At 42.0% G+C, this 19,406-nt stretch overlaps 1 protein-coding gene across 1 annotated transcript in view; it reads right to left on the reverse strand.

Moving 5' to 3' along the window:
* LOC134227305 (contactin-4) overlaps positions 1 to 19,406 on the reverse strand; it is a 1,204,188-nt gene that overhangs the window by 164,104 nt on the left and 1,020,678 nt on the right. Inside the window, exon 12 of the mRNA XM_062708688.1 lies at positions 4,305 to 4,513. Within this exon, the coding sequence (XP_062564672.1) occupies positions 4,305 to 4,513 (209 nt within the window). The remainder of the gene's footprint in view (positions 1 to 4,304; positions 4,514 to 19,406) is intronic.

A 19,406-nucleotide genomic window follows, 5' to 3' on the forward strand; every position in this document is an offset into this window, starting at 1 on the left:
TAACAGCTGTTGACGACGACCACACGATCCACTCCACTAATATAAAGTGCTCAGCAACTCCGCCGATTCTACGACCGCTCTCCGCGACATTTCAATTGAAATGCCTCGCGCGCGAGCTGGAAACGGCGGTTTGGGTTCTGATTCTGTCAAGAAGATCTTCCCGATTGGAGATATTCTGTTGACCAGTGTTGTTAAAATCATTCTCAAATTTTAACCAACGAGACCTGAAGCACTAGCAAATTTGTTAATGATTTTTGAAGAAAACATCACGCTTAAGGGGCGATTCAAGTATGACGTCCACTACTTTTTGGGATTTCTAGACCCCCCCCCCCTTTGTCACGCTTTTTTGTATACCTAGTATATGTACTGTCATAAAGTCTCAGACCCCCTCCCCCCTTAAACCTGTGACATCATTATTGAACGACCCCTAAGCGCTTCATGCGATATTTATTGCATAATTTTTTTTACATTTGACAAGCAATCATTTCCAGCCTGCGCCGGTAGTGTCACCTGTCACGCCGTTTATTATCGGTGGCGGCGGTTTGGATCGGCGTGTGATTGTTTCAAGCGTCAAAAATTATCTGGAATTTCTTCAGAAGTACCTCTACGAAGTCCTCAGGAATTTTTTTTCTACGACTTCCTGGACATTCCTCCTGATATTTCTTCGGAAGTGTTTCCAGGAATTCTTCTGGAAGTTTCTCTAGGATTCCGTCCGGAAGTTCCTCCAGGATTTCGTCTGGAAGTTTCTCCAGGACTTTGTCTGGAAGTTCCTCCAGAATTTCGTCTGGAAGATCCTCCAGGAGTCCTCCTTCGGAAGTTCCTCCAGAAATTCCTCCGAAAATTTCTCTAGGATTTAGTCTGGAAGTCCTTCTAGCACTCCGTCCGAAAGATCCTCCAGGATGCCGTCCGAATGTTCTTCCAGGATGTCGTCCGAAGTTCCTCCAGAATTTTGTCCAGAACTACGTCCGAAGGATCCTCAGGACGGAAGTTCTTCTAGGATTTCATCTGAAGATTCCTAAGGATTTCGTCCGGAAGCTCATCCCAGAATTCCTCCGGAAGTTGCTCCAGGACTTCGTCCGGAAATCTCTTCAGGATGTCGTCCTGAAGTTCCTTCAGGATTTCGTCCGAAAGCTCCTTCTAGATTTTGTCAGGAAGTTCCTCCAGGAAGTCCACAAGTTCATCCAAGATTTCGTCCAGAAGTTCTTCTAGGATTTCGTCTGAGGTTCCTCAGGATTTCGTCCAGAAGTTCATCCAAGAATTTCTCTGGAAGTTGCTCCAGGACTTCGTTCGGAATTTCCTTCAGGATGTCGTCCTGAAATTCCTTCAGGACTTCGTCGGGAAGTTCCAACAGACTTTTGTCCGGAAGTTCCTTAAGGATTTCGTCCGGAAGGCCCTCAAAGACTTCGTCCGGAAGTTCCTTCAGGATTTCGTTCGAAAGTTCCTACAAGATTTCGTCCGGAAGTTTGTTCAGGATTTCGTCCGGAAGTTCCTCCAGGAATTCCTACATAATTCTCATCAAATTTTCTCCAAGAAGTTTCTTTAAAAACTTTCTCAGAAGTTTCTCCAGATACTTACCTGCGGATTATTAAAATTTTCAACGGATATTCGTTTATAATATCCACCAGTTTTTCCTCAAGGAGTTTCTACTGAAATTCTCCCTGGAGATCCTCCAGTATTTCTTCCAAGAACTCTTCATAAATTACTTCGAGGACTCTCCAGAAATTTCCACTAAACTCCTTTTGAACTCCCATCCTTCAAATGCAAATAGGGTCGGCTTCCACCGGATAACACGCTTCATCTGCTTCCCGATCACCATGAAGGCAACTCCTCGTTCTGTTCTGTCACCACCGCTATAGTAGATGTGGTACTTGTATTAAGTGTTCGCTATGGGATCCACCGCCCGGAATTCACGTTCTCCAGTTCTGGGCCACCGTATTTCCTGGATTGCTGCCACACTCATGCCGACCTTCTGCAGCTCACGAGCCAGGAACCCAACACGTGCGGGTTCATTCAAAGCTCTCACGTTCCACGATCCGACTTACCAATCGTTGTCCTTTATTCGTTGCCGGGTCTGTTGCCATTGAATCAATCCGTTTGCTCTAGTTTTGCCTTTCTTGGTAACTGTAGAATCTTCGGTAGGCCACCTACCTGACACGATACAACACGATGCAACACGATGCAACATGGTGTGCCCAGTTTAGTTTAAAGTCCCTCGCTGGTACTCGGACGATGATCAGCCGCCCTTAACATGGGGAACAGACGCTGTTGTGAGCCGCTCCTAACATGGAGGACAGACGCTCGACCAGATTTGCACCTCCGGAGAGGAGCAAATCCCCCCTTCCCTGTCAGCATACGACCATAGTTCCCACCGGGGTTGGTTACTCGATCTTCCCTAAAGTTGCTCGTATCCCGGCGAGCGCCACGAGGAGGTTGGGACAGGAGTTGCTGGGTAAGAGGCTAAGGACCGCGAAATGGGGTCTATTTTATTCCTTCAGTGAATAAAAATTGACTTGAATTGTTTTGCGCCGCATTTGAATAATTTGTTTGAGAAAGTGTATATATTTTTTACACAATTCCGAAAAAAAACGACAAAAACTGTTTTTGAAAAAATCGAAGGATTCAGTGTTAATATCTTTCTATTTTTTTTATACAGATCAACAGTTTTCGGCAAAACTCAACACCCTGGGCCGCTTCCAGTTCGCTAACTACAAGTAGTACTTCATAAATAATCTTCAATGTGCGTGTACATATGCAGTTTCTCAAACAAAAGAAAAAAAAAATCGTACATTTCCAAACAAAAAAAAAAGTTTCATAGTTTTTGTCAGACGAGGACTCAGAATATATAAAAATCTCATTTTGGCCAAAAATGTCACATTAGCATTAGCATTAGCATTGAGCATTTCGCACAAATTCGTAGGTGGTACAAGCCAAGACTATTGTATGAGAGTAGCAACACTTTCATCCGGTACCACAGATATTGATTTGGGACTAATCGCTATCTCTTAGATGGAAGCAATGCACTCTCCAATAGTCGAGATCTGTCCTGGCCACGTCCTTGCGAATGCTGAGGAAGGGAAAGGATGGTTAGTTGGACACCTACTTAAGAAAGATGCAGAGAACTCTACGACCTCTCATAGGTGCCACGGGAGGTTTTTGGATTGTTAGTGTTGAAGGTTTAACAGTAGGAGTCGTTCTGGTAGAACGTGAAACACAGAAAGAATTAAGATAGAAAAACAAAGTAGGAAAGGGACGAGTCTGGAATTGAACCCACGATCTCCTGCTTATAAGGCAGAAGCGGTAGCCACTAGACCACCGAGCTCGTCATATCATTTTGGCCAAAAATGTCACATATACATATGCAGTTTCTCAAACAAACGCTTCATTTGTTTTCAACAGTTTTTTCACATTTCAGGAAAAAAAAACACTCAAGCTTGAAGGTCTTTCCTAAAGTATTGTACCCTACCGTTATTGAATCAGAACAGTCATATATTGTGAGCCGGAAGCATCTGTCCCCGTTTTCTGGGTCAGAACATTTGAATATTTAATTAAACGCTATATAAATTTAGCAACATCATCGTTCTCGTCTCCTTTTCTGCCAATGCTTACTGCAGCGAGAACAATAGTCGGAAAACTTGTGGCAACTATACGCAATAAAAAAAAAATTCATCTGGTTTATTTGCCGAGTGGTTGAGATCTTTTGGAATCGCAAAAAAAAAACACACACAAGGAAGCTGTTTCAAGCTGAGGATGTCGAGCCCTTTGAACGAATGTCATTTTGTCATAAGTATCACACACGTAGGAGACCGCGTGACGAGCTCATCAAGAAGTGAAGTGTTGAAATATGTAGTCGAAACCATTCGTTCGAAAAGTTCGCTAAGTATTAATGCATGTTTAGAAATTTAAGCTGATGCTAGGAGTTATATCGGTTGCCGCTTTCAATTTTTCAAACATCTAAACCATTGAAATTTTAAAACTAACGTTACTATAAAATAGCACATAATAGGTGAGATTGCGTTGTTTGATTTCGCTTGTGAGATGCAAATATAAAAACTGAAACTGTATACCAGTTTTACTGTGGGCGATTTAAGTGGAATTTCATTTTGTTTCCGTATACCGAGGAACAGGATTTCGAACTGATGGACACTAATTTAATTCCAATTCAATCCTTTATACGACTGGAATGAACATTCATATTTTGATGAAATTATGTGTGGCTTTTGGAATTAAAATAACTTGACTGGGACTGAGCGTAAAACATTGACTGGAGAGAGTACTCTTAATTAATTATTAAAAAATCCACTTACCTTAACCGGCGTGTAAGTCAAGGTGGACGCCTGCTCGGTATGTACCCGGTAGCCACTCTGGGGCATATCGATCGTTTCGGCCGTGTTATTGAAGGACCACTTAAACGACTCCGGCGCTGGGTAGGCGTCCACCTGACACAGTATCTCGGCCGCTTCGTTCCGTGCCACCCCATAAATTTTTTTCTGATCCGGCCGGCAGATGGGTTTGTCTAGGGAAAAAAAAAGAAGAGACAGAAAAGGAGAAGACGAACCATTAGTGTAATTTGTTAACGTAAGGTTTACGTGGAGCTCTCGTTAGTCATGAAAAGCGGGTGATTATCTGTAGAAAGGCTGAAAATTATTCCAACTACAGCTTTACCCGCATTCATAATTCTGCACATAATCCAACCGTACACCGCTAGTTCGTTAGTAGGGGCGCATTCATAAGAGTTATTCCGGGATCGATACGCATTTCAAAAGTAATAAAGTACAATTGCATCACATTTCTCTGATTTATGGCATTCCATATTTTCTCCGCAGCGGCTGTGTCTCGCATTCGTCGTCATTTCACCATATGAACCAGCGCGACGCACAGTGGATCATCTTTGAGCAAAAATCCGGAGTAACTCAAAATGTTTTTTTTTTTTGAGAAAATTATTTTGAGCTTTTTAGTGGAATGTCTTCATTTGTCATAAGATGAGTTTGCACCATTCCATTTAATTCCACCACTTCATTTTACCTTGACAGATACGTATTTAGACCTCAACAGTAAGGTCGTTTTCAATGTCTCGTACTTGACTCGACTGTTGAGGTCGAAATACGTATCTGTAAAGGTACAATCAAGTGGTGGAATTAAATTGAATGGTACAAACTCGTCTTATGACAAGTCAAAATGATTTTCCAAGGTGAATAATATTGAAGATTGATTAACAATTACCTCTTAAAATCATTTTATGGATTATTAGTTTCAGGATTAGTCAGCAGTGGTTATGGTTTAAGCACATATAAATAGACATCTCAACACATGTCCTATCGTTCACCTTTCTAACGATGGTCAAAAAGCGCTCATTTTGTGTTGGGGGCCATAGCTGTGCACAGCTGTGCAAAACAAGTTAAAACACATCATCAGAATCAGTGTCCCCCGCGTTTGGAGCTTCAAAAAAATATAGTCTCCCGAATCAATTCTTTATCATGACAGCTTGGGGGTTGTTCACTACCCGAGTAGCCTAACTCTCACTAGTTTGGTTGCAGGAACTAAAATGTGACCAAATTTGGTTATATAATTGGGTAATTACGTTGTAAGCACATATGGGGGAAGGGAGGATCTGTAATTTTCTTACTCTTCATATAAACAAAAAATATTAGTATGGGAAAAATCTTACAAGGAGGGAGGGGGATCTGAAAAACCAAGAAAAAATGCTTACAAAATTATTGTACGACGCGAAAAAAGTATGCTACATATCGTAAATGTATACAGAGATGATTAGTGAGAGATTTTTCCATCCTCATCTCTGCGCACTTGAATTCTATAATCATACCCATCAACAGGGTTGTGTTGAATCATTCTCATACGATAATGATTGGAATTATCAATTGATAACTTCTCACGTGTGAAAAGTAGGGTTGTCGTTGGCGACAACTTTTCAAATTTTGGAATCCATTGATAATAAACATCAAATTTTTCAAAACTTTGATTTTAACCTTTCAATCGAGATACAATTATCGAACGATTCTCACTCTCTAATGAGCTTTTAAAAATTGGTTATATCGCGTGAGAGTGCTGTTCATCCTCAAATTTTTGATTTTGATTTGAGAATTTGATTTTTTCCATCCCTGCCCATCAATACATGGGTTTGCTTCCTATTCGTGACCAGAAATATTTCTTCTTAGAAAATGTGAACTGTACCACCTGGGATGGAACCAAGGCTCACTGGAGTAAGCGGTAGTCAGCCTTACCACTCAACCATCGGCAGCATATTTTTTACCTTTTTACTCTTTTTTTTCCCCAAGCAACCATCCTTGGATGAAATGAATTTTGTTTCGATGTCAAATTGTCCAAAAACGGATGAAATGCTCCAGTGCATAAATTGAGCTCAATCGGACATTATTTAGAGTTGCCTTCAATTGATCAAAATGTCTGAATCATCTAAAAATTTTGGGAAATTTTATAAGGAAAATATAAATATTTAAGAACAATTCGACATTGTTGTTTCAAAAGGGCGAAAGTCGCAAACGTAAACATTGACTTCTTCTGCTGATTTCAGGAATATTAGACACTTCTGGTGGTATTTTCCACTTCCGTTCGATAGAAGGCGCGGAGCGCCACCAGTTCCAAGTGGTTGTTAGCTGGGAGCGGTCCTAGTTGTTGAGGAATTTGCAGGAAAAGGCATTGTTTACGTTTGCGACATTGGCCCTTATGAAACAACCGTGTCGGATTATGTCTTCCTCATACCAAAGATTTGTTTGCCCAAAAATAATAATAAAAGGGATCAACAATATTTTTTTTTAATTTTTAGGAAAAACATTCTTAAATCAATCCGATCTTTCAAACTTGAATTGGTTTTTTAGAAATATGTTTTCATAATAAGGTCAGATGTTTTGAGATATGTCACAACGAAACATATTTCTATTTTTCCAAGAGGAACTCTTGGGAAAATTTTAATTCTCATGTACTAGACAACTGGACATACTTTCCTCTTCTTACAATCTATTAGTCCAAAATGCAATGCTTTAAAATATGCAGTGAAATGGCAATGATTTAGAACAGTTGTAACTTATTGTTAGCCCTTAATAGAATGATCAAAATGAATAATGATGTTGCGATCATTCAACCATCTCAACCTACCTCGAGTTCAAACTTTATATTGACAGCATACTCGGAGCATTTTGAAGATAGTTCGTATTGCCGAAAGTCTAAAATACATTAGGATTATTTGCTAAGTTTTGATAACTGCAAACATTGCCGGTTCCTATTGACTATACAGTATGATTTTCAATAGGAATGTATTGTAGCCTCATAAGTTTAGGGTTTAGCGTAATAAGGGTTCAGAAAGAGATACAATTTCATTTTCTTATACAGTGAACTCTCCCTATCTCGATATTTCCCCTTGCTCATTAAAATTTAAAGTCCTTTAAATTTAGCATACTGCTTTCCATCCGTAAGTCAATATATCTTTTACTCGATATTGGCAAAGTCGAAGTAATTTTTCAATACGTTTTCACCTCGCTAACTCGAAGTTGTCAGAAACAGTTACATGCACGATATAGTTATCAGTTAGAAGTTAGAAGTGAAAAGTGATAACCGAGAAGTGAGAAATAAGAAGTTTGAAGTGAGACATTCTAAGTGAGAAGTGAGAAATGAGAAATGGGAAATTAGAAGTGAGAGGTGCGAAGTAAGAAGTGAGTAATGAGAAGTGAGAAGTGATAAGTTAGAAATGAGAAATTTGAATTGCGAAGTGAGTAGTGAGAAGTAAGAAGTTAGAAGTGAGAAATTCGAAGTGCTAAGTGAGTAATGAGAAGTTAAAAGTGTGATCAGAAACCTGAAAAAATAAAAATAAGAAATCAAATCAAGGATATAAACAACGAATATACGACCGGATTTGAGCCACTGTGCAACGAGGCCCGGTTTTGGGAAAATGGAAATTCTTCTTCTCGGGACTTCTGTTCGGTCGCGGTGGGACGAATGCGACGACGGTGACGACGACCGGATCCCCAACTCAGATGAAATGTGGTTTCCCATCGCTGGTGCTGTCTGCGCTGCTGGCTGACTTCATGAGCAGGGATGTAGTTGAAGTTATGCAGCATAATGCCACGTGAACATGAAAATCTCGCTCTCAGTTAGCGGGGATGTGGCTCCGGCTGATGTTTGCGGTTTCAGCTCGTCTACGATGCCGTCCTGATGACGGTACTAAAAGTGATGTAAGGGAGCATGCGGAATGATATCCTCAGGAGTGGTTCTGTTGTACAACATGCGTCGCTGTGATCGTGGCGCGACATGATTGTACCCCCAGTGTGCGAGGGAGACCTGCTACACCGCACCGTCTTTGTGTGGTGGGAACTAAAAGGAGTAGAGAAAGAAACCAGGGAGCGCAATGTGCTCGTTTTCCGAACTGACTGTTATTTTGGAGGCTTCTTGTCACTACATCTACTTTCGCAATGTGGATCAGTAGGGTATGATGTTTGAAATGATCCCTCAGGACAAAATGGCTCAAAACATTTACTTACTAATTTTAAAATAATTTTTGATTATATTTCTCTCACTGAGTTCTCGCTGGTATTCGATTACCAAGCTAAATTTTGCTTATTCGTTGGACTTTTCCTCATGTTAAAAATCATTGATCATATTTTAAGTCAGACCTGCCCGAAATACATAATTGTCGGATTTAGCTTTTCGGAATTTGTCCATTGGCCTGATTGGAAATTTTAGATTATCCAGGATGAATTGCCGATCAAGCTTAAGAGTCTTTGACCACCCTTCCTTCTATATTTTTTCACGTGTGGTCTTACATCATAACTGTCATCGATTTTTTGCTAATGCATGTGGGAATCCGATATCGGCTCCATCATGCCAAATCATATTTTTTTCCATCCACATCAGTTAATTTATTTTGCATTTTGGTCAAACGTTAAACCAGACGCATGTCGCCGGACCGCAAGAGAGTACCAGCCGGTCGATGCCACCGAAAATTCCTGACAGCTGGTCAGTAGAGCGAAGCGGAAGTCGAGCGCATCTCGACCTGCACAGAAAGCTCAGAACAGAGAGGCATTGTTGCAGAAAACTGACAAGGATAAGTACGCCGAAGTTCTTAAATCGATGCGGACACAAGCTAGCGGGACGGACTATAAGAAGCTAGTCTGAGCGGTCTTGAGTGGCGGCGTGGCGAGGCCGAAGAGGTAAGACCGGACCACCGTGAAATGTTTCGTGCTGTGAAATTGGCCCTCAACAAGGCCATTAAGAGGAACAAAAGAGAGTATGTTTCGACAACCTGTACGAGGAAGCCAACAAGAACCCGTGGGATGACACCTACAAGATTGTGAAGGCCATGACAAGGGGGGGGGGTGGATCATTACTCTTCGAGCAGTCCCTGTATAGGTTGGCGAGGATTATCGAGGTACTATTCCCGTCCCGTCCCACACGTATCTGGTCTCATGCACCGTACGACGTTTTGTTTGCGGCTGAAATGGTTGCTCTGGTGACGAACGAAGAGTTACTTGCGGTGGCTAATTCCCTGGTATTGAACAAAGCTCCAGGGCCTGGTAGAGTTCCGAACACAGCTCTCAAGGCAGCAATCATAGGCAACCTGAATATGTTCAGGTTAGCTATGCAGAGATGCCTCGATGATTGTAGTTTTCCCAATAGATTGAAAAGGCAAAAGTTTGTTCGGATGCCGAAGGCTTTGCTCACTTTGATGTGGTGATAAGGTTGACCCGTTTGGCGCTTTTCGTTGTTGCTAGCAGGACTGATCTATAAATCCTTTTTATAAAATTTATATGGACTCACCCTTCGGACAGTCTCATCTGGGAAAATCATATTGGGCCGTGGTTTCCCTTGTGGGAGTGGCGTTTAAGCTCTACTTGATTTTTTTTTTATCGAACGGACAACTACAATGAAGGAGCTTCTGGGCGTTACATCTCTTCGTCGAGTAAGAACAGTACAAGACGATTCTACGACACTACTCATAATAGGGCACTACACGGACTGCTTTGTCTCTTTCTCGCTGCAAAGAAATTAGAAAACAACAAGGCCAATAAACGTCAAAATTCATGAGGAACGAAAGAGAAAGAGATGTTTCCGTGCAGTGCTCTATTCCATTACCCATAATGCCAATATGCACCTCGAAGGCCACTACCCCGAACGCCACAACCCCGAATGAGTCACTACCCCGAATGAGCCAGTACCCCGAATTAGTCATTATTTCAATATTTCAATGAATGAACAATAATTGGAACTGAAACTGTTTTAATGCAGTATAAAACTAAGTATTCTTACTCCGTAAGATCTCGTTCCACTTCGTATGGCACTCTTCAAGATTCCTGAATGGCAGGGGCAGATTATGCAGCACGTTTCCATGCACAATGCAGAGAGTTGGAGGCAGTTGCGGTCCACGTCAGCATGGCTACTAGGGCAATAAGGTAGAAGTTGTTCCTTGGTCGCTGTAGTAAAAGCAACGGATTCTGGATGAAGCGTGGTCTAAATCGACGAGGGAGTGAATAGGTGAGTAAGAGTGAGTGAGTGATTTAGTGAGTGAGTAAGAGTGAGTGTGTGAGTGAGCGAGTAAGAGTTAGTGAGTGAGCGAGTAAGAGTAAACGAGTAAGAGCGAGTGAGTAAGAGTGAGCGAGAAAGAGAGAGAGAATGATTGAGAGTAAATGAATGAGTAAAAGTGGATGAGTGAGTAAGAGTGGTTAAGTGAGTAAAAGTGGGTGAATGAATGAGAGTGAGTGAATGAGTAATAATTAGTGAGACAGAGGAAGTGAGTGAGTGAGAGTTTGTGTATGAGAGTGAGAGAGAGGAAGATCTTGTTTGTCTTCGGGAAGTTGCGTTGACTTGAAGAAGGCATCATCTCGTTTCGCCTTCTATCGAGCAGACGTTCCTTTCAAAAAGGCAGTCTTTCCTCTGTGTGCCTTATCGAGGTATACGCGCGTTCATTAAAAGGTGGTATCATCTCCTCTGTCTGCCTTATACCAGGCAAACGAGTCCATTTAAAGAAGGCATCATCTTCTCTGTCTGCCTTATACCGGGCAAACGCGTCCATTTAAAGAAGGCATCATCTTCTCTGTCTGCCTTATACCGGGCAAAGGCGTCCATTTAAGGAAGGCATCATCTCTTCTGTCTGCCCTATACCGGGCAAACGTGTTCATTTAAACAAGGAATAATTTCCTCTGTGTGCCTTATACCGGGCAAACGCGTCCATTTAAAGAAGGCATCATCTCATCTGTCTGTCTTATACCAGGCAAACGCGTTCATTTAAACAAGGCATTATTTCCTCGGTGTGCCTTATACCGGGCAAACCCGTGCATTTAAATAAGGCATCATCTCCTCTGTCTGCCTTATACTGGGCAAACGCGTTTATTAAAAAAAAAAGATCATATTTACACTGTTCACCTTATACCGGGAAAACGCGTTCTGTTGGAAAAAAAGGATCTCTTACTCCATTTCGTAGAATAGTACTTTTCCAGGTCATAATGACAGGAATGACAGTTAAAGATAATTAGAAGAAAATAATCAAAATCAAAACCGTTGGTTAAACTGGTTGTTTAAAAACTGTTACGATTCATCGATATCTGTTGGTGTTAAACATAGTAATAGAATACTATAGATTCTAAATGTTTTCGGGGTAATTGCCTTTCGGGGTAATGGATTTCGGGGTAGTGTCCCATTCGGGGTAATGACTTTCGGAGCACTGTCCCATTCGGGGAAGTGGCCTTCGGGGTACTGGGGTGGAGCCGTACAAGACTACACAGTGCGCACTCTGTCTGAACTTTTGCCACGAAACAAAAAAATCCTATCTTCAAAACTGTGGCGGGAACTATGTTCCGTTCACCTGTGCACATGAGGACCTGTCGACGAAGTTACCCAAACCTAGGAAGTCGTATCGGCTCAATAATAAGCCAAAGAAGTTGACGTTCCGTTCCTGCATTGTTCGGCTCAATTGAATCGGACTGGTAGGAGCGTAACCTCTGCCATAGAGAGAGGTCATATATACATATGAACAGGACCATTTCAATTAGAGTAGAAAAAATTAAAAACGTTGCAAGGACGTACACTGTTAAGCATCAAATCACATTGTGATCAAGTTCCCAAGATCATTTTCAACTTCATTCGGGAACGTGGTAGGTGTTGCAGAGATACTGATTTTCATTAAATAATATTTCCCTATAGAGACACCTGCCTCAGAGTTGGACGAACTTTATCAAGCAAATGAAGGCAATCTCGAAGACGACCGTTATGTTTCAGGAGAAGTAGGAAAGGCGTTTGACAATGTGAGACACGACAGATTGATTCATAAACTTCGCTTTTATCACTCTTCGCCAACGATTCAACCTCAATAGGTTTCTGTTTCGGGCGCAATCAACCGAGACTATCCAAAATGGTCATTAGTATCAGACTGGTGAACTGTAAGCACATCATTGCCCCGACGCTGGAATATGTCCGTCTAGAACCGCGATAATCCATTTCAAATCTCCTGCCATGAACACGCACCGCTGAGGTACATTGGCCGGCAAGTCATCATTAACCATAGGTTGAATACACTTCCAAAAACGCCAACTGAAAGCATGACATTCTACAAATAATGCAAAAAGGTATTCCAATTGTGTCAATAGCAGGATCAACTGGTTGTATTTTCCTGTTTTTCATAGAAACAAAATTCCCACAAATCCATCATATCGCAAACCCTCACGGTGTTCTCTTGCCGTTCGGTGTAACGCCGCGGCAATGGATGCTGGTGGCTCCACCTGTCTGCTTGTATATCTTATTCATTTTGATTGAGAATTTATGCAACTTGTTGGGATTGCATTTGTGTAGCCCCGGCGCGCAGAGGTGCCATACTTTCCTGATAACGGAAATGGATGGAGCGCCAGTTGGATATGGTAATGCAGTTTGGGGGCGTTCGTTCGTTCGCTTCAAATATGTGCAGTCGTACCAATACTAGAACGCATTCGATAGAACTCATATCTGTCCGTCCCAATTTCGATGGATTTATGGAATGGAATACGGGCGCAGTATTTCATCCATCCATCCAGCATCGCGCACCGCATGATAGTTAATCAATTTATGAGTGATGCCTGTGTTTCGGCTCATTTCCATTGCTAAAATACCAATTTCTCAGGAGGTACCCTGTAGCGGGGTCCCTGGACAAAATTGAACGAGCTCTCGTGGGGTTGTTCGCACCAGGCCGCTGTTCCTTGTCTGGTTGAATCGATTTATGTTGTTGGAAAGCGAACTTGAAACGACCCATTCTCACGAAACAATTGACGCCCGCGTTCGAAGTGAGTGCTGCTGGAGTATTTCAATTTTGCTCATGCAAGCCGGTCTTCTGGAGAAGTTTGGATAGTCTTTCGTGTTTGGGCGGCTAAATATCGTGTACTCGCTGCCAATCGGGTTGGACTTCCAGGGGAGGAAACTTTGCAGACAATATACATTTAGCAGCAGCGATGTGATTATGATAGAGACAAATGTTGATTCCCACCAGCAATGTGCGCTTGGCAGTCACGAGAAACACTTTGAAAATTTATTCTGTGCGAAAACCGTGAAATAGGAAAAGAGACATGTACACAAGCTATTAATTTGAAATTACGAAATATGATCTATAATATGTTTTTGCTTCCACGATGGAAATCACTGTCCATCTTCATCATCTTCTATTTCAATGGCTCACCGTTTTGATTCAAACTTCGAACATGACTCATATTCCGAACACTCGCTTTTAAATTGCCATTTTGGCTTTATTTGTGTAATTATCCCCACAGGAACTTGAATTCGTTTGTAATCTTGATCCCAGTATAGACAGCCGATGAAAGTATAGACAACCGATGAAAGTTTAAGTTTTAGGGCGCTAAAACGGCAGAGTTCGTGCTTTGACTCATGTACGGGATTTGAGACAAAACGGTACATTCCAACTGGACATGACCTTCTTTTCAACTTGGTATTCTATTAGCATTTCCTCAGTTATAACACAAGTACGATCTTCTATAGCTTGCAGTAGCCATTCTATACTTGCAGTATCTTGAGAAATTTCTCGACAGTCAGTGTTAAGATCAGGGCAGTTATTTATTGGTGGACAGATTCAACAGTTGTTCCAAGTTGAGTGGCCTCACAATTTTCCTTGTGGAAGACGTTCGTGGCGAATCGAGTTGCAGAGATTCAGGAGCCAACGCCTTAAGCTACTTGGAACCATGTTTCGGCTTTCGAGTGAAGTTAACCCAGCCGACATCGTATCTAGAGGTTTGGACTTAGCCACCTTGTTCAAGTCTTCTCGTGTAGTCTTATCTTATCTCTGTTCAAGTCTTATTCGTGTAGATGGACGATCGCATTACTCATGGGTTGACATCGACACAAAGTTCCCTCTTGTTCTGCCTGGTAAACGCCATTTCACAAATTTGATTTCCTGAACGGAGCACTATAAAACCCTACACGGGGGACCGCAGCTCTTGCTTTCAAACATGCGACAACGATTCAGGTCACTCTGCGGCCGCACAACGGTCCATTCATGCGTCACTTGTACGAGAGCGAAGCTACAAGCTTTACAGCAGCTGATAGGAAACCTTCTATATGTTAGAGTCACCGGCTTTGTATTTGAAAGTGTTGAAGGAGATTTCGCGGATCCAATGTATCTGCGATCTGGAGCACGCTTCTCTCAGCAAGTCAAAGGGTACACCCAATCGGTGAACTTACCAAAACCTATATAAGAACTCGGCATATGCAAAAATGCTAGATTCTTATGAACATATTGTAAGACATTACAATTTTGCTAGATTTTCTTACAATATTCGTTTGTGAGCTAACATTTTTTGTATAGTCAATTTCGTTTCCCTTTGCCACAAATCCAGTCCATTTTGAGCTTCGAGGAACCAGCATACAGCTTGAAGCACCGTACAATCTTTTCATCTCCCAAAATCACAAAGGGAATCCACATTCGCTTCCAATTTATTCCGCCGTCATTCGGTGGTCGCATTGTTGGAAAGACCCAGTTGAGCAAAGCGCAATTTGAAACGGTACCTGCCGAAATTGAAGCGTGTCTTCATTCCCGATCAATCACTCCTAAGTCAATGGATCCGTCAGACGTTCAAGCCCTAACTCTCGGTCATTTAACTATCGGCCGACCGATGAACGCCTTGCCCGAACCTGACCTGAGAGGAGCTCCACCGAACTGACTAACCGGTAGGAAATATATACAGCAGATAGCGCAGCACTTCTTTTTTCGCTGTGCAGCAATGCTACCGATGGTCTACCAAAACCGCAATCCGAAATCTAGTCGTCGGCTCCAAGATAAATACACTACTAGGTGCTCCAATCTGTCAAGTTTATGGAAGAGAAGAAGGCGGGGTAAAAAATTCATGTTTAGTGCAAAACGAAAACAAACCCGCTGGCTCTCCCATTAGGTTCTGCAGCATCTGTACGTAACCTCAATCTGGTGACAGATTAGTAGTACTTCGTGTTGGACTCAGGGGCAGCCAACCAATCACGAACTCGCCCCTTGTCGGAGTCCTCGTCGGAGTCAGTGGAAAGTACTACTGAACTGTCAAAAAATTTCATTTGACGAGGATCGAATTCATTCGTGACGTCATGCTGCAGAACCTAATTAGGTTCTGTAGCATGACGTCACGAATGAATTCGGTCCTCGTCAAATGAACTTTTTTGACAGTTCAGTAGTACTTTCCACTGACTCCGACGAGGACTCCGACAAAGTTCGAGTTCATGATTGGTTGGCTGCCCCCGAGTCCAATGCGAAGTACTACTAATCTGTCATCAGTTTGAGGTTAGATACAGACGCTGCAGAACCTAATACCAAAATCCAAGATGGCTGAATCGTGAATATGGCAGATTGGAACACCTGCTGGTGTATTCATCTTGGTCGGCTCCATAGTAGTCATCAAAGAAGACAACCTACCACCATTGACGTGGCCGTTAGTAAGGGTCATCGACGTTCATCGACGAACCAATCAACCAGTAGTTGATATCCGGCAACATCATCATCAGTAAGTACCGTCGTGCGGGGCTTCTTTTGATTCCGGGGGCTAGTTTGGATTTTTGATTTTCTAAAAAAAAACTAAAATAATAAAATACCAAATTTGAAACAAATAGTTGCCATCTATCTATCAACAAGACACCCGAATGGTGAAAATGGCAATTTGAAAGTTGTTAACGTTGTAATTCTTGTTTCAAAATATCCAAACTGGCCCCCGATTTTTCGAAAGAAGCCCCGCACGACGGTAAGTGGTTTCAGCAAAAAAGCGTTTTTTCGGGACTCGGACCTCGGGTAACAGTTATTAAGTATCTCCATTTTAATACCAATTCATTCTCAATTGGTGGGAGTTCGGTCGAGTTGGTATTCCAGGGGGTTGACACGGACGTTGACGTTATTGAAAACAACCTGATCTCGGCGGAGATAGACCCGTCTTTCAACAACATAAGATAGTGAAAACATTCCACTAAAAAGAGCTAAATAATTTTCTTGAAAATGGCATCCAAGCAAGCAGAGCTCAATATACTTTCCTTAATGTGAGGAGAACAATTGCAGCTATTAATAAGGACGTGGCCTCCCTGAAGAAGTGTCAAAAGGAGAAGCTGACGCCAGTTAGCCATAAGATTAAGATGGGATCTCCCATTCCTAAATTTATTAATAAGAAGGCGGAGACTGAGTACATGAAGACATCGGTAAAACGGCACTATGCCAAATTGGAACGATTAACAATGGAGTGCTACAACCTACACTTGAAGCTAGCGAAGGAGAACCCTGAATCTTTCGACTTGTTCTTGAAGAAGGTGAAGAGAGCAGAGGAATGCGAAGCAGACTGGAAGAGGAGACTACACAGGAAAAAGCTTAACAACATGCGAGCGAAATCATCAGAGGAAATCCGAAACGTTAAACCCACAGTACAGATCATCGAAGGAACCGTTCAACACAGCAGTTCACGGAGGAACAACTAGTCCACTTAAACAATGGATTGGGATATGCGGTAACAAACAAATCGGACATGGGGCAGATCATTGAGGATATGGAGACTGCAATCACCCGTAACATCGAGCAACCGGATCAGACTACAGCGGACAAATGCAACGCAATGGTGATAATGGACAAAGAGGACTGCGACGAACAGATTACGACGAAAATCAACAGAGGACCATATAGGCATTCAAGAGTGGACCCGCTACCAAGATTAATGCGATCAACGGAGAAAACGATAAAGGATAAACCAGGAAAGGGGTCGTACACTAATTACGTAAGCACTTCTGGGGGAGGGGGGTCTGTCATTTTCTTGCGTTCCATATAAATAAAAAAATATTTGTAAGTATGGGAAAAATCTTACATGGGGAGAGGGGGTTGAAAAACCCATTAAAAATGTTTACGTAATTAGTGTACGGTCCCAAAGGAGATGCGAGAGATAGTTTTATCAGTGGGTTCCTCTACGCAAAACCTGGCCTAATGATTAGTGAAGAAGTTCCAATGTATGCCAAAACCATTTCCCAGTAGGTCAGTCATCAACAACCAGGAGTTTGCCCAGAAGCTATTGGAATCAGGACACATCAAAGAAGAGGACATAATGGTATCTTTCGACGTAGCGACATTGTTTTGTTAGCTCTTGAATTCTAACATGTAGGGTTTAGGCAGGTATTTTCGTCTTTTCGTCATAGTCTCGAAAACCAATAAAAGAGAAACTTCTTTGACAAACTCATCCGTATCAAATCGTAAGCTCAGGAGATACGTTCTGCTATAGTCGAGTTCTAGCTAAAGGACGTTCCTTTCGATGGTTTTAGCCCCTATGACGAAGGACGGAAATACCTGCCGTGTCCCTACTATTTGTGGTATTCCGGCAAGCTAGAGCTGAGCGTTTCGCTCTCAAGGTCGGCTCCGAGAGATTAATCAAAAGTTCAATAAAGACACTCCTAATTCTCGTTTAACATTAATTTATTGTGGGTACTTACAACGTCTAGGTTTGTGTGTGTGTGAGTATGTAAGGTGGCCGACCGGCATGAACTGCTGCAGAGCTCGCGGGTAGGTTGTCTGGTTGAAGGGGAGCTTAACGTCCAGGGATTTCTAGGAATCATGCACTCGGTGGACCATGCAATCGGTGGATCATGCAGACGGTGTCCAAAGCGTCACGTGGCTCCGTGCTGATCGAGTCTTCCTGGCCTTTGTCCGCATCGGCTACGTGTGGTACTAGCGTCGGCTATGGGTTCGTCCGATTCTAGGGCGCTTGACGGGGTCCTATGGACTGGGCCTACGGGGTAATTGGGCCAGAGAACCTCTTTAGCGAAGCGATATTGGGTCCTGGATGTCACATTGGGTTTGTAAGTTATGATTAGTTTCAATATAGCTACTGGGTGGGTTTGGTCATGCAAAGTTCGTTTCGGCACCGTAATGCCTGAATGTATACCTGATATGGTATCTACAGCTGGTGCTGTGTAGATTATATGCTAGGGAACTTAGCTTCCACTATATCCACTATTTTGGAGAACTTTTAGCTAATGCTTGGTTTTAGCTCACGTCTGATTTTTTCGACGTTCGAAGTTGGAAAGAGACCAATACTAGTGATATTCTTGCCCAGTAGCTAACCATCTCATCACAAATACCCTTTTTTGACAATATGTTCTGGTCCCTTTTATGATACGCGACAACTCTACATTTGGCTCCCATGCAGCAGATCTCTTTGCGTTTTCTGTTATATAGTGTATTACAAAATGTGTTCTTAACTTTAGGCGTGATAAAGAATTTCTGTGATATACATATATAATATGTGTGCATGCTTATATTTTTAATATTTTTTTAAACTAAGTTTTATACAATTATACATATAATAATTTTATAATAACAAATTTTAGCAACAATATACGTTTTAAATTATTATATTTTCTTGGTCGGCAGTCTGCTATAGGAAATCGTTTGCGAACGGTAACAGTTTCCAAGCGTCCCAGTGGAAGACGCTCTGAATCTTCTGGAGGATTGGCTGCTAACACAAAGGACAGAAACAGCATGGCGAGGAAAGGTGAAGATGTACCTAAATCTAGCAAGGCTATGCATGACGGAGAACTACTTCACATTCTGAGGAAACTACTACAAAGTAGTAGAGACAGAATATAAGTATGAAGAAACGAGACGTGTAGTATATAGTAGAGGCAGAAATATAGAAGGGAGAAACAGCGTAGAAAGTTAGAGCAATCGAAGGTTGAAATAAACAAATCGAATGTAGAAACATTATGTGTGACGGTCAAAATTAAGGCGGCTGGTATGTCCAGTAAGTAAATGAAAATAATTTAGATTAGTTAGTAGAATTTTGAATCACCCTAATGAAAGCAAGATGATGAGCCGTATGAAGTAGGTCGTACGTTCTGTATCACACAGCACAGCTGTTGCCACGGAGAGTCGGAAATAAAATTTAAATGGTGAAAATTTGATCATTTTT

This window comes from Armigeres subalbatus, chromosome 3, assembly GCF_024139115.2.
Source record: "Armigeres subalbatus isolate Guangzhou_Male chromosome 3, GZ_Asu_2, whole genome shotgun sequence".
Classification (NCBI taxonomy): Eukaryota; Metazoa; Arthropoda; class Insecta; order Diptera; family Culicidae; genus Armigeres; species Armigeres subalbatus.